This window comes from Brachycentrus maculatus, unplaced genomic scaffold (genome assembly GCF_059751285.1).
Source record: "Brachycentrus maculatus isolate JH-2025_06_01 unplaced genomic scaffold, ASM5975128v1 h1tg000070l, whole genome shotgun sequence".
Taxonomy (NCBI): Eukaryota; Metazoa; Arthropoda; class Insecta; order Trichoptera; family Brachycentridae; genus Brachycentrus; species Brachycentrus maculatus.
This window is the reverse complement of record NW_028280824.1, coordinates 864193-880920: the sequence shown is the minus strand read 5'-3', so window position 1 is coordinate 880920 and position 16728 is coordinate 864193. Positions and strand designations below refer to the sequence as shown.

Genomic DNA, 16728 nt, shown 5'->3' with positions numbered 1-16728 from the left:
CCTGCCTTTTATTTTAAAAATGTAAATGAACTTTTGTCTGTGGTTTTATTTAAGCTACAAAACATTTTTTAAAAACGTCAACTATTCATTAAAAAAGTAACAACATCAACTATAAATTCTGCCACTGTTTTACCCTACTAACCTAAAAATTTCTTATTTATTTAATTCGAGATATGTAGTGTAGATTGGTAGACAGTATAGATTCAATTAAAGTTTTTTACAAATTTCCAAGATTTATTTATTTTGTTTCTGTTTATCTTATTGAACTTTAGCGTTGTGCTTATTATCGATTATTTGTAAAAAAAAATACTAGACAGGGAGTATGAAAAAAACTTTATAAGATACTAATATAGAGTACAGTATCAAAACTTTATTCCAAATAAACGAAAAATTCTGAGATCAGATTATGAAAACTAACGTGTGCGTGTGAGCACTAACAATGTCAAGTAAGAACTGTTAAAATTGTGTTTCAAAGTAATAATAAAATGATTTCGCGCTTATTACGATTTTTTTTTATAAATTAAAATTCGAAATGACAAACAGCTGTCAAGTTCTTTAACTTTGATTTCGCTTTTAAGTATTTTTTCAATTATGTTTTTGACATTACTCAGATTGATCGGTGCGGTTCTGGTGTTAATATTCTTCTCCAAAATGTGAAAATTCCTTCTCGCAAAGTTACGGGATATATCATTAGTCTTCATTGGTGGAAAATTAACATTTTAAATGGACTCGAAGGAATTGGCGAAATTTTCGTATACCAAGGCGATGCACTATATGCCTACCAATAAAAACAGGGCATTTGCGCATTATTTGGTAGCGCTGACACTATGTCCAGAATGGAAACCAAAAATGCTCGAGAGTTTTATTCAATTGACCGAAAGTGTGGCTGAGAATTTGCTCCAGAATGGGCGCGTTAAAGACTTTCATAAGTGCTACGAACATGCCCTGGAATTGTACCCGCAATGTGCAGATCTGAAGCGCTATTTTGCCAAACGCTTGTTGTCGATAAATCTTCCGTACCCCGCGTTTAGTTTTTACAGAGAAGCGACGTTAATATCGCCTGAGATTCCGCTCTGGCAAAGGGAGCTAGACGACTTGAAGAATTTGCTCGTATCGCGATGGCATTACCGCATGTTGAACGATAGAGTACGAAATGAAGCGTACAGAAATGCGATACTTGAGATGATAAGCCAAGATGATTCTCTAGTCGATATAGGTTCCGGGAGTGGAATCCTGACTTTGTTCGCGGCTGAAGCCAATCCCAAACGATTAGTAGCGATAGAATCCAACATCGCTTTACACAATCTAGCCATTGCCGTATTTAATGAAAACAATCTAAACAATTTAGACAATGCCACCCTAGTCAATAACCTCTCAACGTCGTTAAACGCGGACGATATCAACGGAAAAGTTACCGCTTTAGTGACTGAAACATTTGACGCCGGTTTTTTCGGCGAGGGCATCCTTCAAACCATGATCCACGCCCGGAAGAAACTAATGCTCAACCTCCCGACGGACAAAATCATCCCTAAATCCGGGAATCTGTACATCTGCGGAGTCAGCAGCAACGCGCTGGCGAAAAAACACATGTTCCTAGACAACAATTTGAAAGATACTATTAAATTTTACGGTGTGAAAGTTTTCGCAGATAATTTGCAAGAACCGTACGATACCGAAGATTTGACGCTATTCTCTGATTTATCTTACGTCACGGATGTTAAGAAGTTTTTAAATGTGGACTTTTACGATTCAGAAAGCTTGGAGGACTTACTTTCTGGGAAAAAATGTATCGACGATGTTAAATTAACGACGAATTGTAATGCGGAGATTCACGCTTATGTAATGTGGTTTGATTTGAATTTAACAGATGATATTATGATAACGAATGATCCGCGAGACAAGTATCGCGCAAAGGCGTGGGAGCATGCGATATTCTATTTAAACACTCCGATTATCGTTAAAAATAGCGAAGACATTGTCATTAAATTAAGTTGCGATACTGGAAAATTACAGCTGTTGAAAGATGATTTAAATTGTGTTGATTATTTTCCGGTATCGCAGAGTATCGTTAGAATCTTAAATGACACTGTATTAGTTAACTCTTCAGACTCGGCGGCAAGTTCCGCGTGCGTGCATCTCGCACAGGCGTATTCCTTCAACGACGTGCATATCCTAGATCTCTCGCCTTTCCCGTTGACGGGATTACTTCTTCTGGCACGCGGAATGCAGAACCTCACTTGCCTAGCTCCCACAAACAAAGAACAAAGCCTCATTTTGCGGCTCTGCGAATTGAACAAAATCAACGCCGACAGAGTAAACTTTACCCGATATGATGCCGTAAAAAAAGATGCCAAAAAATACCATTTGATAATTGATAATTTTATCAATGAGGAATATGGTGAATTGTATATAAAGCGACTTTTGCAATCAAGTTCTTTTTGTAAAAATATACTAGAAAAGAATGGATTAATGATGCCGCATGACATCAAACTGATGGCGAAGCTTGTTTATTCCGATGAATTGGAAAGAATAAATCGGGTGGACAATAAAAACGTCATGGGTTACAAGATTGCCGAATTTATGAACCATTATACAGTCGTATTGAATTTTATAAGCGATATTGTATCCCTTCCTCATATTGAAATGTCTGAAGACTTGGAGTTATTCGGACACTGCGTGGATAAAAGCGGATACACTGTCCGGGATTTTGAATTGCTGAGGGACGGGGAGGTGAACGCCGTGATATGTTGGTTCCAAGTGCAGATGATGGAGAATGGAGATTATTACTCCACCAGAGTTGAAGGATCTTTTTCGACGTGTTCGGTTCATATTCTTGAAAAGGACCTCGGAGGAATCAAGGGACAAAAGGGAAAACTATTCATATGTCATAATAACAAAGGACATCTTCGAGTCGCTGTTAGTTTGGAAGAATAACGAATATCTGGCATCATCTCTCCCAAGTCTTTCTATATTTTCATTAAATTATTAATGATTATATACAATAAATTAGATATTATTATTGTTACTTGTGTTCTTATTTATATCCATTTTTTATTTGAATTATTTGATATTATTCTTAGTATTATTTGTCCGCCTTTGTAGTGTAATGGTCAGCACGCTCGACTACCGTACTGGAGGTCCCGGGTTTGATTCCCAGGGGGGGTCAAATAAATATAAGTGTTTTTTTCACTCTTATATTTATTCAATATTACCTTGGACTGGTACCGGAAGCGGAGGGCTGATCACCTTTCCTTCGTTTATTAACGATCAAGATAACACTGCTTTTATATGACGCAGTGCCCTATGCACCTTTGGGGTGCGGATAAGGGTTTCAATGAAATTATTTTAACCTCCAGCACGGTAGCCAAGCGCTGTAATCACTACACTATGAAGGCATTAAAATAAATGTAGTGTTTTTCACTCAAATATTTATTACTCTGGACTGGTACCTGAAGCGTAAGACTAATCTTCTTGCCTTCATATAATTAATGATCAACTTATCATTTCATCAAATTTATGCGATGCCTTATGCATTATTGGGTGTGGATGAGGGTTATAAGAAGAAAAAATAGAATTATGACTCCATGTAGAAGATTAGAAATCACCATGGCTATATTAACTTTATCTGAAGCCACTTTCAACAGCAATTTAGTGCTACGCTGAACCTTCCACTTTTTAAGCGAGGTTCATACATTTTTTTCCTATCCTGCATTAATCTTCCACTTTGCCTTGTAATATATTACATATTATTGTTACGGCGCAATAATTTTACAACTTGAACTATGACCCCAAGCACCCGCTAGGGGCAAGGCAGCAGAAGTGTGCGCGGGGAATGTTTATGTTATAACCCTTATGAGATTGATGCAAAGAAGACTGCACACACTTGTCCTTGTACTGTCATAGCGGCCTGTTGAATAAACCGATTGCATCCTAATTATGAGTTATTATTACCGATACCCGAGCCCCGTAATACTAATATACTTTGAAAACACATCTCAAGTACAATTCGTTTTACAACTTCCACGCAGAAAGTTAGAAATCACTATGGCTGTATTTACTTTATCTGGAGCCACTCTCAACAACAATTTAGTGCTACAGCCGGAACCTTCCACAACTTTATAAACAAGGTTTATACATCTTCCTATCTTGCGTTAACCTTCCACTTTGCCTTGTAATATAATACATAATATTTTGATATAATTTATATTTGAAGCAATTACTTTGTGATTTTCCATTTTATAATTAAAATGTAACTTTGTTTTAAAAACACTGTAACTGTTAAAACAAAGTTAAATTTTAATTACATAATATTTTGTATTTCTCTCCCCTCACAAAATGGTCAAGTACTGCACCTTTTTTGTTATTGCAGTGTCTAAAATTTCTCCCTTTCTCTTCCCATGCGTTTTAAAACTTATTCATTTTAAACTCCCTCAACTCGTGATATTTTTGAGCATTCTTACATAGCACTCAATTTTTAATGCTTCAATCTTCCTTGTGGTAGCTTGATTGAGATTTACTTTTTAATACGGTAGAAATCAGTGACAAACATTTATAATCATAACAACATCATACTCGAATATGTTACAAGATTTTTTGTTGCATTTTTATCTAAAAATAGTTAGCGTCGGCGATGGCACTGTTTAATTTTTTTGTGTATCAATGATATATGATTATTTTGTATTTTTTATGAAAGATGGTATTTTTTCTTGGTAGAGCAATGTAAGACATATTTTATTTTTATTTTTCATTTGACATTTTCATTTTATACGTCACACTTTTCAACTGTATTGATGTCTATGGAGTATTGTGTTGTCTATAGTCAGCTGCTCTGTCAACGTGCTGTCAACTGTACCTGTCAAAATTTAAAGAAATCGTCTTTTTATAGTTAACGTTATAAGAAAGTCTTCACTGAAAATTAAATATGTTCGAGAAACAAGTGCTTCGATCCATTAAAGGTAAGCTAAACGATTTTTGTAATAATACACCACAAAAATTTCATGTTGAAAATATTGTTGCAAAATTCTTTAAACTTCACGGTATTATTGTCAAATGTTGATAATTGATTCCTACGTATAATGCATCGAGGATTATTTTGATTTTATTATAACAGCGATATTTCTTAATGTTAATTTGTTAAACGCAGAATATCTTCGTTTCATCGCTTGGGAAAATTTCTAGAATAGTCTTTTTCTCTCGTTTTTCTCAACGTCAACAAAAATAATGGTAAAGATACAGGTAAATTTTTAGATGTACCTATATGAATGTAGGGGTTGAAAACAGGTAAAAATTATGTATTATATATGTAACGTAAATAGGGGTATTATAAACACCTCCTCCAAGTAATTAACACTTCTAATAGTATATGTTGTAGAGTTATAGACACTGATCATGTTTTTAACCTTTTAACTGCGTCAACTTTGTTCCTGAGAGACGACCGTACGCGGCAGTATTTAGCCGTTTTTAAAATGATTGCTTTTATCATGTATTTAGTTAAGAAACGATTTATTTTCCTAAACAAAAACGTTCAATGGGATTCATTGTGCCTTTTTGGTACTCTATAATACACTTGTGTCACATTATTCTTGAAATATATCGTAATATAAACAAATAAGATCGTAACATAAATAAATCAAAGCACGCATCGTGTGTCACTCTTACCCACTGGCGATGCGTAGCGTCGAGAGTGAGACAGATATGGGGCATGATTATGGCGCGGACTAATTACCGACCGCAAGAAAAATCAGGGATCTGTTATTTTATTTATCCTTGCGATGTTACAAATTATTAGTCAGATATTTCAACAGATGTCATAAGGCCAAGGATTGACGTATTATTTTATCCAAAGTTCCACGCCATGAAAAAATCCCTCCAAGTTGAACTGAGGTTCGAAACTTGGACCTAAGTGAAAACACATACGGTTATGTCAGCCGCGTGTGGGGAATGTTTTGTAAAAACACAAACGGCTATGCGAGCCGCGTGGATAGAGTTAAGAACAGTGTACGTCGATGGTTGCTTCTCGTTGGAAGGGACAAGGTAGAAAGTGAATTAATTAAAGTCCAGGTGTAATTATTTTATTGTAAAACCTTTATACTGTAAATTTTTACTGTATCTATTGAATGTAATGTATATAATCTAATAATTAAAAAAATAATAATAAATAAATTTTAAAAAATGTTTTAACATGTAAGTATTTCGGCTTGACACAGGCCATGCCTAAAGGGCCGTTATACATATCGCTCACTCCTTTCAAGAACGTCATAAATCAAAAATCTTGATTTTTCAGGAGAACATTTTTAAAGTTTAAAAATATAATACAGTACAATGTATTAAAAATAAATATCAAGCCACTTATTGAACTTTTTACTTTGAAACAGATCTTTTTAGGTAAATCCTGAAGGTTTTTTCTCCATTTGAAAAATATTTAGTATATTAAAAAAAAAAAATTAAACAATACCTTTTCTTCAAAATGCAAAAACAGCACTTTCTGCCCTGTAGAGGGTAAATATTAAGTTTAAAATATGCCTCTTTTGCTGGGATACAGTAGATTTTCTGGGCGTTACGAAAACATGCACAACTGAAAATTGACAATTTTTGATTTATGACGTTCTTGAAAGGAGTGCGCGATATAGTAAAAAAAAAATTGAACAAATCAAGTTTTGTTTGCACTTTTGAAGTTTGCTGTTTTGTTTTTAAAATCTACTCTCTAAAATTAGGAAAATGTATTACAATATATATAGTTGTACTTCTTTATCTTACAAATAGTCAGTAAATGTTTTTAGATGGTCCAGATGTGATCTTACAATTGTTTTTGTTTAACACTTATCTGCACCCCAATGGTGCATAGAGGGCACTGCATCATATAAACGCAGTGTCATCTTGATCGTTAACACATGAAGGAAAGGTGATCAGCCCTCTGCTTCAGGTACCAGCCCAGGGTAGTATTGAACAAATATTAGAGTGAAAAAAACACTTACGACCTTTTGAAGGTATAATACTACTTGTCATTCATAGTTCACTTTGTGTAATACCACTTAAAAATACAGCTTCATGACTGCCGATTTAAGAATAACCAACTTTTGAATGTAGTTTTATATACTATCTTCTTCTCCAAACCCTTATCCGCAAGTTTTAAGTTTTGAAACTTTTGTAAACTAATGATGATTGAAAAATATGTGAAGATCAGGAGCGGTTGAGGTATGGTACTAGAGGTGGTGCATAGAACACTGCTTGGTGCATAGTGCACTGCATCATATAAACGCAGTTTTATCTTGATCATAACAGTGTTAAAAAAAATTAATCAATATTTTTCCATTATATATCAAACCCTTATCCGCACCCTAGTGGTGCATAGGGCACTGCATCATATAAACGCAGTGTTATCTTGATCGTTAACACATGAAGGAAATGTTATCAGGCCTCCGCTTCAGGTACCAGTCCAGGGTAGTATTATATAAATATAAGAAAAAAACACTTATATTTATTTGACCTCCCCCTGAAAAAAACACTTATATTTATTTGACCTCCCCCTGGGAATCGAACCCGGGACCTCCAGAACGGTAGCCGAGCATGCTGACCATTACACTACAGAGGCGGACGAAAATATGATAACTTTATGGGCACTAAAAATTGTTTACATACGGCGACACTTGAATTTAAGCATGTATAATATTAGCAGGACGTTTTTAATTATTTTTTTTGCATTTGGCCTGATTTTTTGTCCGTTAAATCCGAATTTCGTTAAATAGAGGTCCGTTATATCGAGGTTTTACTGTATATATGTACCGTAGAATAGGCTACTTGAACTTTGATGTGTTACTTGAGCCCAGTACAAAAAAGAGATTTAAATCTGTATTTGGTCTTCAATAATGAACGTATCGTGACAATAAGTGTCACCTGTCAGGGAAATAATGAATCATGTCGATACGTTCATTATTGTAGACCAAATACAGATATATTAGGGGGTTGAATTAGTTCTCGCCGTTTATAAAAATTTAATATTTCTCTGTGATTTAAATATATTCCTTTCGTTTTTTTGTTTTCCTGTCCCCCGCTACCTCGAACACCCACGTGGCACTTTCAACCGCCTCAAGCCGCCTCAAAATTAAGGCTATGGGCCTTGTTCATCGGCAGGGAAACTGGGTCCCGTATGCTCTGAAGGAGAGAGATATGGAAAGTCGACTTTGCATGTGTGATTCACTCTTGCAACGGCATCACAGAAAAGGTTTTTTGCATCGCGTCATCACCAGCGATGAGAAGTGGATCTTCTTCGTCATCTGGCAGCCAGGTCAGCCACTCCCTGCTGAAGCCAGCATTGCAAAACGCAACATTCACGCCTCAAAAACGATGCTTTGCATTTGGTGGGATCAGCAGGGAGTAATTTTTTTCGAGCTTCTCAAAGCAGGCCAAACAGTCACAGCAGAGGTTTACAAGCAGCAAATGATCAAACTGAAAACAGCAATTGAAGAAAAACGTCCAGAATACGCAGCCAGGGACGAGTCGATTCTCATTCTGCACGATAACGCGCGCCCGTATGTTGCCAAAGTGGTAAAAGAACAGATAAACTCCTTTGGCTGGGAGGTTGTGTCACACCCGCCCTACTCCCCTGACGTCGCACCATCCGATTATCATCTGTTTCGGTCCATGCAGCATGGATTATCGGGAGAAATTTTCAAAAGTTATCGAGAAGTTGAGTTATGGGTTGAAAATTAGATTGCCTCAAAAGACAAGGTTTTCGTTTATAGGGGAATACGACTTCTTCCTGAAAGATGGGCCAAAGTTGTCGAGAAAGAATGGCAATACTTTGAATAAATTCTAAATTTAAATAAAAAAAATATTTTCAATTCAAAATACTACAAAAAACGGCGAGAATTAATTCAACCCCCTATTAAATAATTTTTTTTGTACTGGGCTCAAGTAACACATCAAAGTTCAAGTAGCCCCGTTCTACGGTACTTGTTGAAATTTTATGTAAGCACATTTTTTGTAAGGAGAATGCTGCCTATATTAGTAACGATTGAGTAAACATTCGGAACGTTTTAATGACTTAGATTTTATTCTATGACGTTGTAATTGGATTTTCACAACATTTTTGGGGGTGTCCAAATCCTTGTTAACAAATCTGCTTTTTTTCCCACTTGAAAGTTATTATTACATTTTGACATCTCAGCATGGATGATAAAGAATGTGGAAGTCTGGTTATTTACAGGGCTTATGACCTGTCTAGGCTGGTTTTAGTGATCACTTTATACACTGCTCATACTACTCAAATTTTTCGAACTCATACAAACGTGATCAATCTCATGATATTTTCATGATGAACAAGAATATGGAATTTTGGTGATATACATGGCTTAAGACCTGTCAGAGTTACAAAATGTTGAGAAATTTGGTTATCAATCATGGGTAGAATGATGAATGCTAGTAATCAATTAGACAGGCCCTGTGGCGTAGTTGGGTAGACGCTCGACTGCGAAACTGGCGTCGTGGGTTCGATTCCCACCAATTGCAAAAATGAAATCAAGAAAGATTTATTTTCAATTGGTCTGGGTGTTTGTGATGTACTTTTCACATTTACCTTCCCTATCCTTACTATCCTACCTGCAGACAAGCATCTAAAATAGAAGCTTTGCGGGTAGGAATACCTTACGAGCTTGTGAGAGGTCATAAGCCCTGTAAAGGGATTTTAAATGCTTAGTACAATATAAGAATTTTATACCTATATATTTATGTATGTGTGTGTGTGTGTGTGTGTGTGTGTGTGTGTGTGTGTGTGTGTGTGTGTGTGTGTGTGCGTGCGTGCGTGCGTGCGTGCGTGCGTGCGTGCGTGCGTGCGTGCGTGCGTGCGTGCGTGCGTGCGTGCGTGCGTGCGTGCGTGCGTGCGTGCGTGCGTGCGTGCGTGCGTGCGTGCGTGCGTGCGTGCGTGCGTGCGTGCGTGCGTGCGTGCGTGCGTGCGTGCGTGCGTGCGTGCGTGCGTGTTTGTGTGTGTGTGTGCGTGCGTGCGTGCGTGCGTGCGTGCGTGCGTGCGTGCGTGCGTGCGTGCGTGCGTGCGTGCGTGCGTGCGTGCGTGCGTGCGTGCGTGCGTGCGTGCGTGCGTGCGTGCGTGCGTGCGTGCGTGCGTGCGTGCGTGCGTGCGTGCGTGCGTGCGTGCGTGCGTGCGTGCGTGCGTGCGTGCGTGCGTGCGTGCGTGCGTGCGTGCGTGCGTGCGTGCGTGCGTGTGTGTGTGTGTGTGTGCGTGTGTGTATACGCGTACACGTGTGCGTGTGTGTGTGTGTAAATATTTTTTTGTTGTTGTAAAATGTAAAGTGATCACTTTAACCTGCCTTTGACAGATCGTAAATCCTGTAGATTGTAAATATCCAGACTTCGATATTCTTCATATTTGTAGAGATGTAAAAAATGTGAAATAATGAGTGGAGAAACCCAGATTTGTGAACAAGTATTTGGACACACTTAAAATATTGTATAGATTTTTTTTTTGTATCTAGACATCGCACCGATAGCCCGCAACTTAATTTTATTTAAACTTTGAATTTTTTGCTTAAAACATTGTTTTTCTATTGAAAAAATAAGTTTTTCTTTTAAATAATTATATGGTTTTGAAAAGAAGAAAGTTATTGAAAGGTAAGGAGTTAAAAAAAATAATAAAAATATTTTTTCAATACATATCGCTCACTCCTTTCAAGAACGTCATAAATCAAAAATCGGCAATTCTCAGTTGTGCATGTTTTCGGAATGCCCAGAAAATGCACTATATCCCAGCAAAAAAGGCATATTTTTAACTTAATATTTACCCGCTACAAAGCAAAAAATGTTTTTTCTGCATTTTTAAGAAAAGGTATTGTTTAATTATTTTCTTAAATAAACTAAATATTTTTCAAATGGAGAAAAAACCTTCAGGTTTTACCTAAAAAGATCTGTTGCACAGTAAAAAGTTCAATAAGTGGCTTGATATTTATTTTTAATACATTGTATTATATTTTTAAACTTTAAAAACCTTCTCCTGAAAAATAAAGTTTTTTGATTTAGGACGTTCTTGAAAGGAGTGAGCGATATGTTAAAAAAATAAATCAAATTTTAAAGGAAAATACGACCGGTCGCTTACTAAATAGTATGTATGTTTGCGAGTATCCTCGTAATAAAAGACGGCACGCTTTTTTTAAGTAATAAAATAATAATAAAAAAATAAACACTTGCCAACCTTATCACATATTGAAATTTACATTAAATGTGAACACGCACACCAAACAAAATTCAATCGCGTCACCATCGAAACAGTACAAAATAAATTATTTATAAAAATATGTTACAATATTCTGAAGAAAACAATAAAAAAAAACACATTTTAATCAGTTGTATGTCTCAAAGGTCAACGTCTTTACGCTTTTATATTCGTAATGTCGAGATGATAAAAAAATGTATTTAATTATGCATAGTAACTACTTTTTTGTCCGCCTACGTAGTGTAATGGTCAGCACGCACGGCTACCGTTCTGGAGGTTCCGGTTTCGATTCCCAAGGGGGCTAAAATAAATATAAGTGATTTTTTCAATCTAATATTTATTCAATTATTACCCTGGACTGGTACAGGTACCACTGCTGCAGGCAGCGGAGGGCTGATCATCTTTCCTTCATGTGTAAAACGATCAAGATAATACTTCGTTAATATAACGCAGTGCCCTATGCACCATTGGGGTGCAGATCAGGGTTTAAAAAAAACTGCTTCATAAGATTTTTTTTTGTATATTAAAAGCATTGTTAACTTTGTGGTATGGTAATATAACACTCTCCTTATCATTCGCTTTGTGTAATAACCGTTTTGAATTTGAGTTTTACTTTCTAAATATCAGTAAAGTAAAAAATTAATTAAAAATTGATAAATTTTACCACAAAGTGACTGCCGAATCAATTAATGAAAATAGTCATACATTTTATCGTTTACAAAATCCAAGGGTGCACCGACAGGTTTCTTCGTGTTCACATGTTTCTTCACATATTTGTAAACATACATAAGCATACTTATTTGCTAATAATAATAATAATAAATAAAACCCTTATCCGCACCCCAATGGTGCATAGGGCACTGTGTCATATAAACGCGGTGTTATCTTGATCGTTTACACATGAAGGAAAGGTGATCAGCCCTGCGCTTCAGGTATCAGTCCATGGTAATATTGAATAAATATTACAGTGAAAAAATCACTTGTATTTATTTTAGCCCCCTTGGGAATCGAACCCGGGACCTCCAGAACGGTAGCCGAGCGTGCTCACCATTACACTACGGAGGCGGACAAGATACTTTTTGCTACCTTTCCGAAAAATATTTTTTTTCTAATTTTGTAATAGTATCTTAGTTTTTTTCTCATATTTTTGCTATATTATCTTCGAGTTGCTGGAGACGAGTTGCGGAGAGATGAGTGTTAAGTTGTATTTGGTAAAATTTTAATTTAATATAAACCTTATTTAAATGATGATTGAATTTGATACGGAAATTGGATCAATTTGGATAACGTGAATCAATACTTCAACTGCATGCTATTACAGAATTTATAAAATCGAGAGCATTGTTAGGCTGACAGCTGATGGTAATATGGGGGAAAATACATTAAAAAGGTATAAATTTAACGGAGTATAACAAGAATGCGGGCAAAAGAGGCGTGCCAGTCTCCATATTAACAGAAATTTAAAAAAAATATTACATCAATTTAGATGTTTTTTTCTAATACCGATAGTACATCGTCGATCGAATAAATAAAAAGTAGTGGTTTCTTGTTTTTATAGAATCTCATAATTTGGCATTTTTGTGAGTTTAGATAGAATTTATTTTTATTGCACCTATCTGAAAGTATATCCAGATTTTTTGTAGTACGTAGCTGTCGTTTATTTGACGAATTGTTTTGAAAATCAATCGTTATTAATGCGTTATTGATGGTGATGATTATTGTAAGTGATGATTATATATATATATATATATATATATATATATATATATATATATATATATATATATATATATATATATATATATATTTAAACCCTTACCACACCCCAATGGTGCATAGGGCACTGCTTCATATAAACGCAGTGTTATCTCGATCGTTTACACATGAAGGAAAGGTGATCAGCCCTCCACTTCAGGTACCAGTCCAGTGTAATATTGAATAAATATTAGAGTGAAAAAATCACTCATATTTATTAAACCCCCCTGGGAATCGAACCCGGGACCTCCAGAACGGCAGGCGAGCATGCTGACCATTACACTACGGATGCGGACGCCTATATATATATATATATATATATATATATATATATATATATATATATATATATATATATATATATATATATATATATATATATATATATATATATATATATATATGTGTGTGTGTGTATATGTATATATATTTCAAGCATACCGAAAATAGGGCACTGCTATGCATAGTCGAAGAATTTCTTTAATCTTTTTCATCGATAACTGTCAATACCTAGTCAGCGATCGACGTCATGCATTCCAGACTAATACAGCTAATCGCTGACTTACGAGTGGATGTCGTAAATGTCACTCAATGCAAATTACGGATACATATTGGTTTATAAAAAAAAAAATTAAAAATAAATTTAATCACTCACAAAAATTAAACAATAAATAACACGTGTAAGTCCCTCTACAAGCACAAGAGCTTAGTCTGTTTATTGGAGACGAACGGCGTAATTAATTTTAAGATTCTAAAGTAGGAATGTCTAGAAAATTATTTGAATTACATAAAAAACCCTTGTAACTTTATTAAAAATATAAAAAATAAAATAAAAAACATTAAAATATGTCGCTATATACATATCGCTCTCTCCTTTCAACAACATCATATATCAAAAATCGTCAATTTTCAGTTGGGCATGTTTTCGAAATGCCCAGAAAACGTACTATATCCCAGCAAAAGCGGCATATTTTTAACTTAATATTTACCCGCTACAGGGCAGAAAGTTTTGTTTTTGCATTTTGAAGAAAACGTATTGTTTTAGTATGTTTTGAAATATACTAAATATTTTTCAAATGGAATAAAAACCTTCAGGTGTTATTTGACTTATTGAACTTTTTACTGTGCAACAGATCTTTTTAGGTAAAACCTTCAGGTTTTACCTAAAGGTTTTACCTAAAAAGCTCTGTTGGACAGTAACTTTCTTTCTTTCAAGAACGTCATATTTAGTATGTTTAAAAAAATAATTGAACAATACCTTTTCTTCAAAATGCAAAAACAGCACTTTCTGCCCTGTAGCGGGTAAATATTAAGTTAAAAATATGCCACTTTTGCTAGGATATAGTACATTTTTTGGGCATTCCGAAAACATGCACAACTGAAAATTGACGGTTTTTGATTTATGACGTTCTTGAAGGGAGTGAGCGATATATATAATATTCCCGATGAGTAATTTCTATTTCTCATTTTGGGACATGGGATTAAGGGTAACAAGACTGGAACACAAATAATAAAGTTACATTTTTTTTTAAATAACCATAACTAATGGAAAATTTTAAAAACAATAATCAGGTATAATAAATAGGCATAAAAAGCATATTTAAAAGAAATAAATTAGAAAAACATAAGTTAAGAAGCATATTTAAAATAAACAAATGTTGACTTTCCAAAACCCAACACCGTCCCAATGTATCAACACATGTTCACCCCAAATGCGGGTAAAAAAAAAGAAAAAAAACATATTCGATTTGCATACCTGATCCGGCCCGTTTATCGCTTGTTTTTTTGCCGTCGGCAAATTCCTAAATCCGGTTCTGTGACGTCGATCGAGTCGTGAAACTTCGCTACTAATTTCATTCATGCAGTGGCAGCGTTTGCGAGAGGACGTGTACTCGGTTAATGGCCTGTTTTTTTCGTATATTGTTATTGTAAACTTATCGGCGTATCGCGAAATAACAAGTTTGTTTAAAATCTGTTATCAGTCGCGTGTTATTGGGAGCGAGTTCAAAAAAAAAACTCAGTGACTTCCGTGTTATATATTTGGATTTTTATAAAGGTAAATATTAACAACATTTTGAGTGTGTCCAAATACTTGTTCACAAATTATTTTTTTATTTTCCACTTGGGAGTTATTTTTACATTTTGACATCTCATCATAGATGACCAAGAACATGGCTTATGACCTGTCATCGGGTGGTAAACCGACCATAGATGGCTCCCGTGAAATCAAACATACAGATTCTTTTTTTTTTGTTAATTACCTAACGTCCGAGTGACTCTGAAATCTAGCTTCGGCTTATGCGACACCACTTATCATGTCCCTACTCAGGCTTCAACTTTTTAGGTTTTATAGCCTATTCCTACTCGTGAGTGGATTTACTCTTTATGTTTAAAATTACTATAATTTCATGTGATTCAAGAGTGAAAATTCTAGGCAAAAACAATCGCTAACATACGGAGTCATGAGATTTATGACATATGTATGAGTTCCAAAAATTTGAGTAGTGTGGTTGTCAATCATGGGTAGAATAATGAATGTTAGTAAAGTAATCACCTTAACGAGATTATGACAGGTCATAAGCCCTGTAACTGGATTTTCAATGTAGATTTTTGTAAAGGTAAATATTTACAACATTTTGAGTGTGTCCAAACGCTTGTTCACAAATCTGGATTATCTCCAATTACAGGAGTATTTTTCATATTATTTTTTGACATCTCATCAAAGATGAAGCAGAATTTGGAAGTCTGGGCATTTACGGGGCTGACGACCGTCATCTGGTTTGAGTGATCACTTTACACACGTGTAACGTTCATCAATTCTAACCATTATTGACAACCACACTACTCAAATTCTTGGAACTTCTATATATATATCGCTCACTCCTTTCAAGAACGTCATAAATCAAAATTCGTCAATTTTCAGTTGTGCATGTTTTCGGAATGCCCAGAAAATGTACTATATCCCAGCAAAAGCGGCATATTTTTAACTTAATATTTACCCGCTACAGGGCAGAAAGTGTTGTTTTTGCATTTTGAAGAAAAGGTATTGTTTAAGTATATTTTTAAATAAACTAAATATTTTTCAAATGGAGAAAAAACCTTCAGGTTTTACCTAAAACGATTTGTTGCCCAGTAAAAAGTTAAATTAGTGGCTTGATATTTATTTTCAATACATTGTGTTACATTTTTAAACTTTAAAAACGTTCTCCTGAAAAATCAAGTTTTTTGATTTATGACGTTCTTAAAAGGATTGAGCGATATATGAACCAATTTTGAAACATTGTTCTTGAATCACTAGAACTTCACTAGAGACATCTATTGGTGAGATGAAAAGAAGCTTTTTATCAATCAATATTTATTTATTATACACATAATTACAAACGAGCTTATTCTGAGTTCTTAAAGAGACTGTAAGAGATTGTACCGCAACAAAGCTCCACTTTTAATATAAAAAAGTGATAACTAACTAACTAACCATCACGCCGCTTCCCCGCAGGGGTAGGCAGAGAGAATAGAGCGCCACACCACTCTGTCCTTGCAAACATTCTTCGCCTCTTCCACGTTCATGCATCTCCTCATACATATCCGCCGATTGTTACGACTTGGCATACCTGATCGTGCCATGTTTTTCTCGGTCTTCCTCTGCTTCTTTTCCCGCTAGCATTCGCCTCATAAATTTGTTTTACCGTTCTTTCCTCACTCATTCGTTCTACATGTCCAAACCATCTCAACACACCTTTCTCAATTTTATCGAT

At 35.3% G+C, this 16728-nt stretch overlaps 2 protein-coding genes across 2 annotated transcripts in view; both read left to right on the top strand.

Moving 5' to 3' along the window:
* Nucleotides 1–521: 521 nt before the first annotated feature.
* On the top strand, nucleotides 522–3025 carry LOC148311202 (protein arginine N-methyltransferase 9-like). Its single transcript, XM_088257030.1, has one exon. The coding sequence runs from the start codon at nucleotides 724–726 to the stop codon at nucleotides 2932–2934; it is 2211 nt and encodes a 736-aa protein (XP_088113156.1). The 5' UTR covers nucleotides 522–723; the 3' UTR covers nucleotides 2935–3025.
* An 11803-nt stretch (nucleotides 3026–14828) lies between these two features.
* Nucleotides 14829–16728, top strand: part of LOC148311201 (cysteine dioxygenase type 1) — a 28256-nt gene continuing 26356 nt past the window's right edge. The window contains exon 1 of the mRNA XM_088257091.1: nucleotides 14829–15029. The gene's annotated coding sequence lies outside the window, so the exon portion shown is untranslated. The remainder of the gene's footprint in view (nucleotides 15030–16728) is intronic.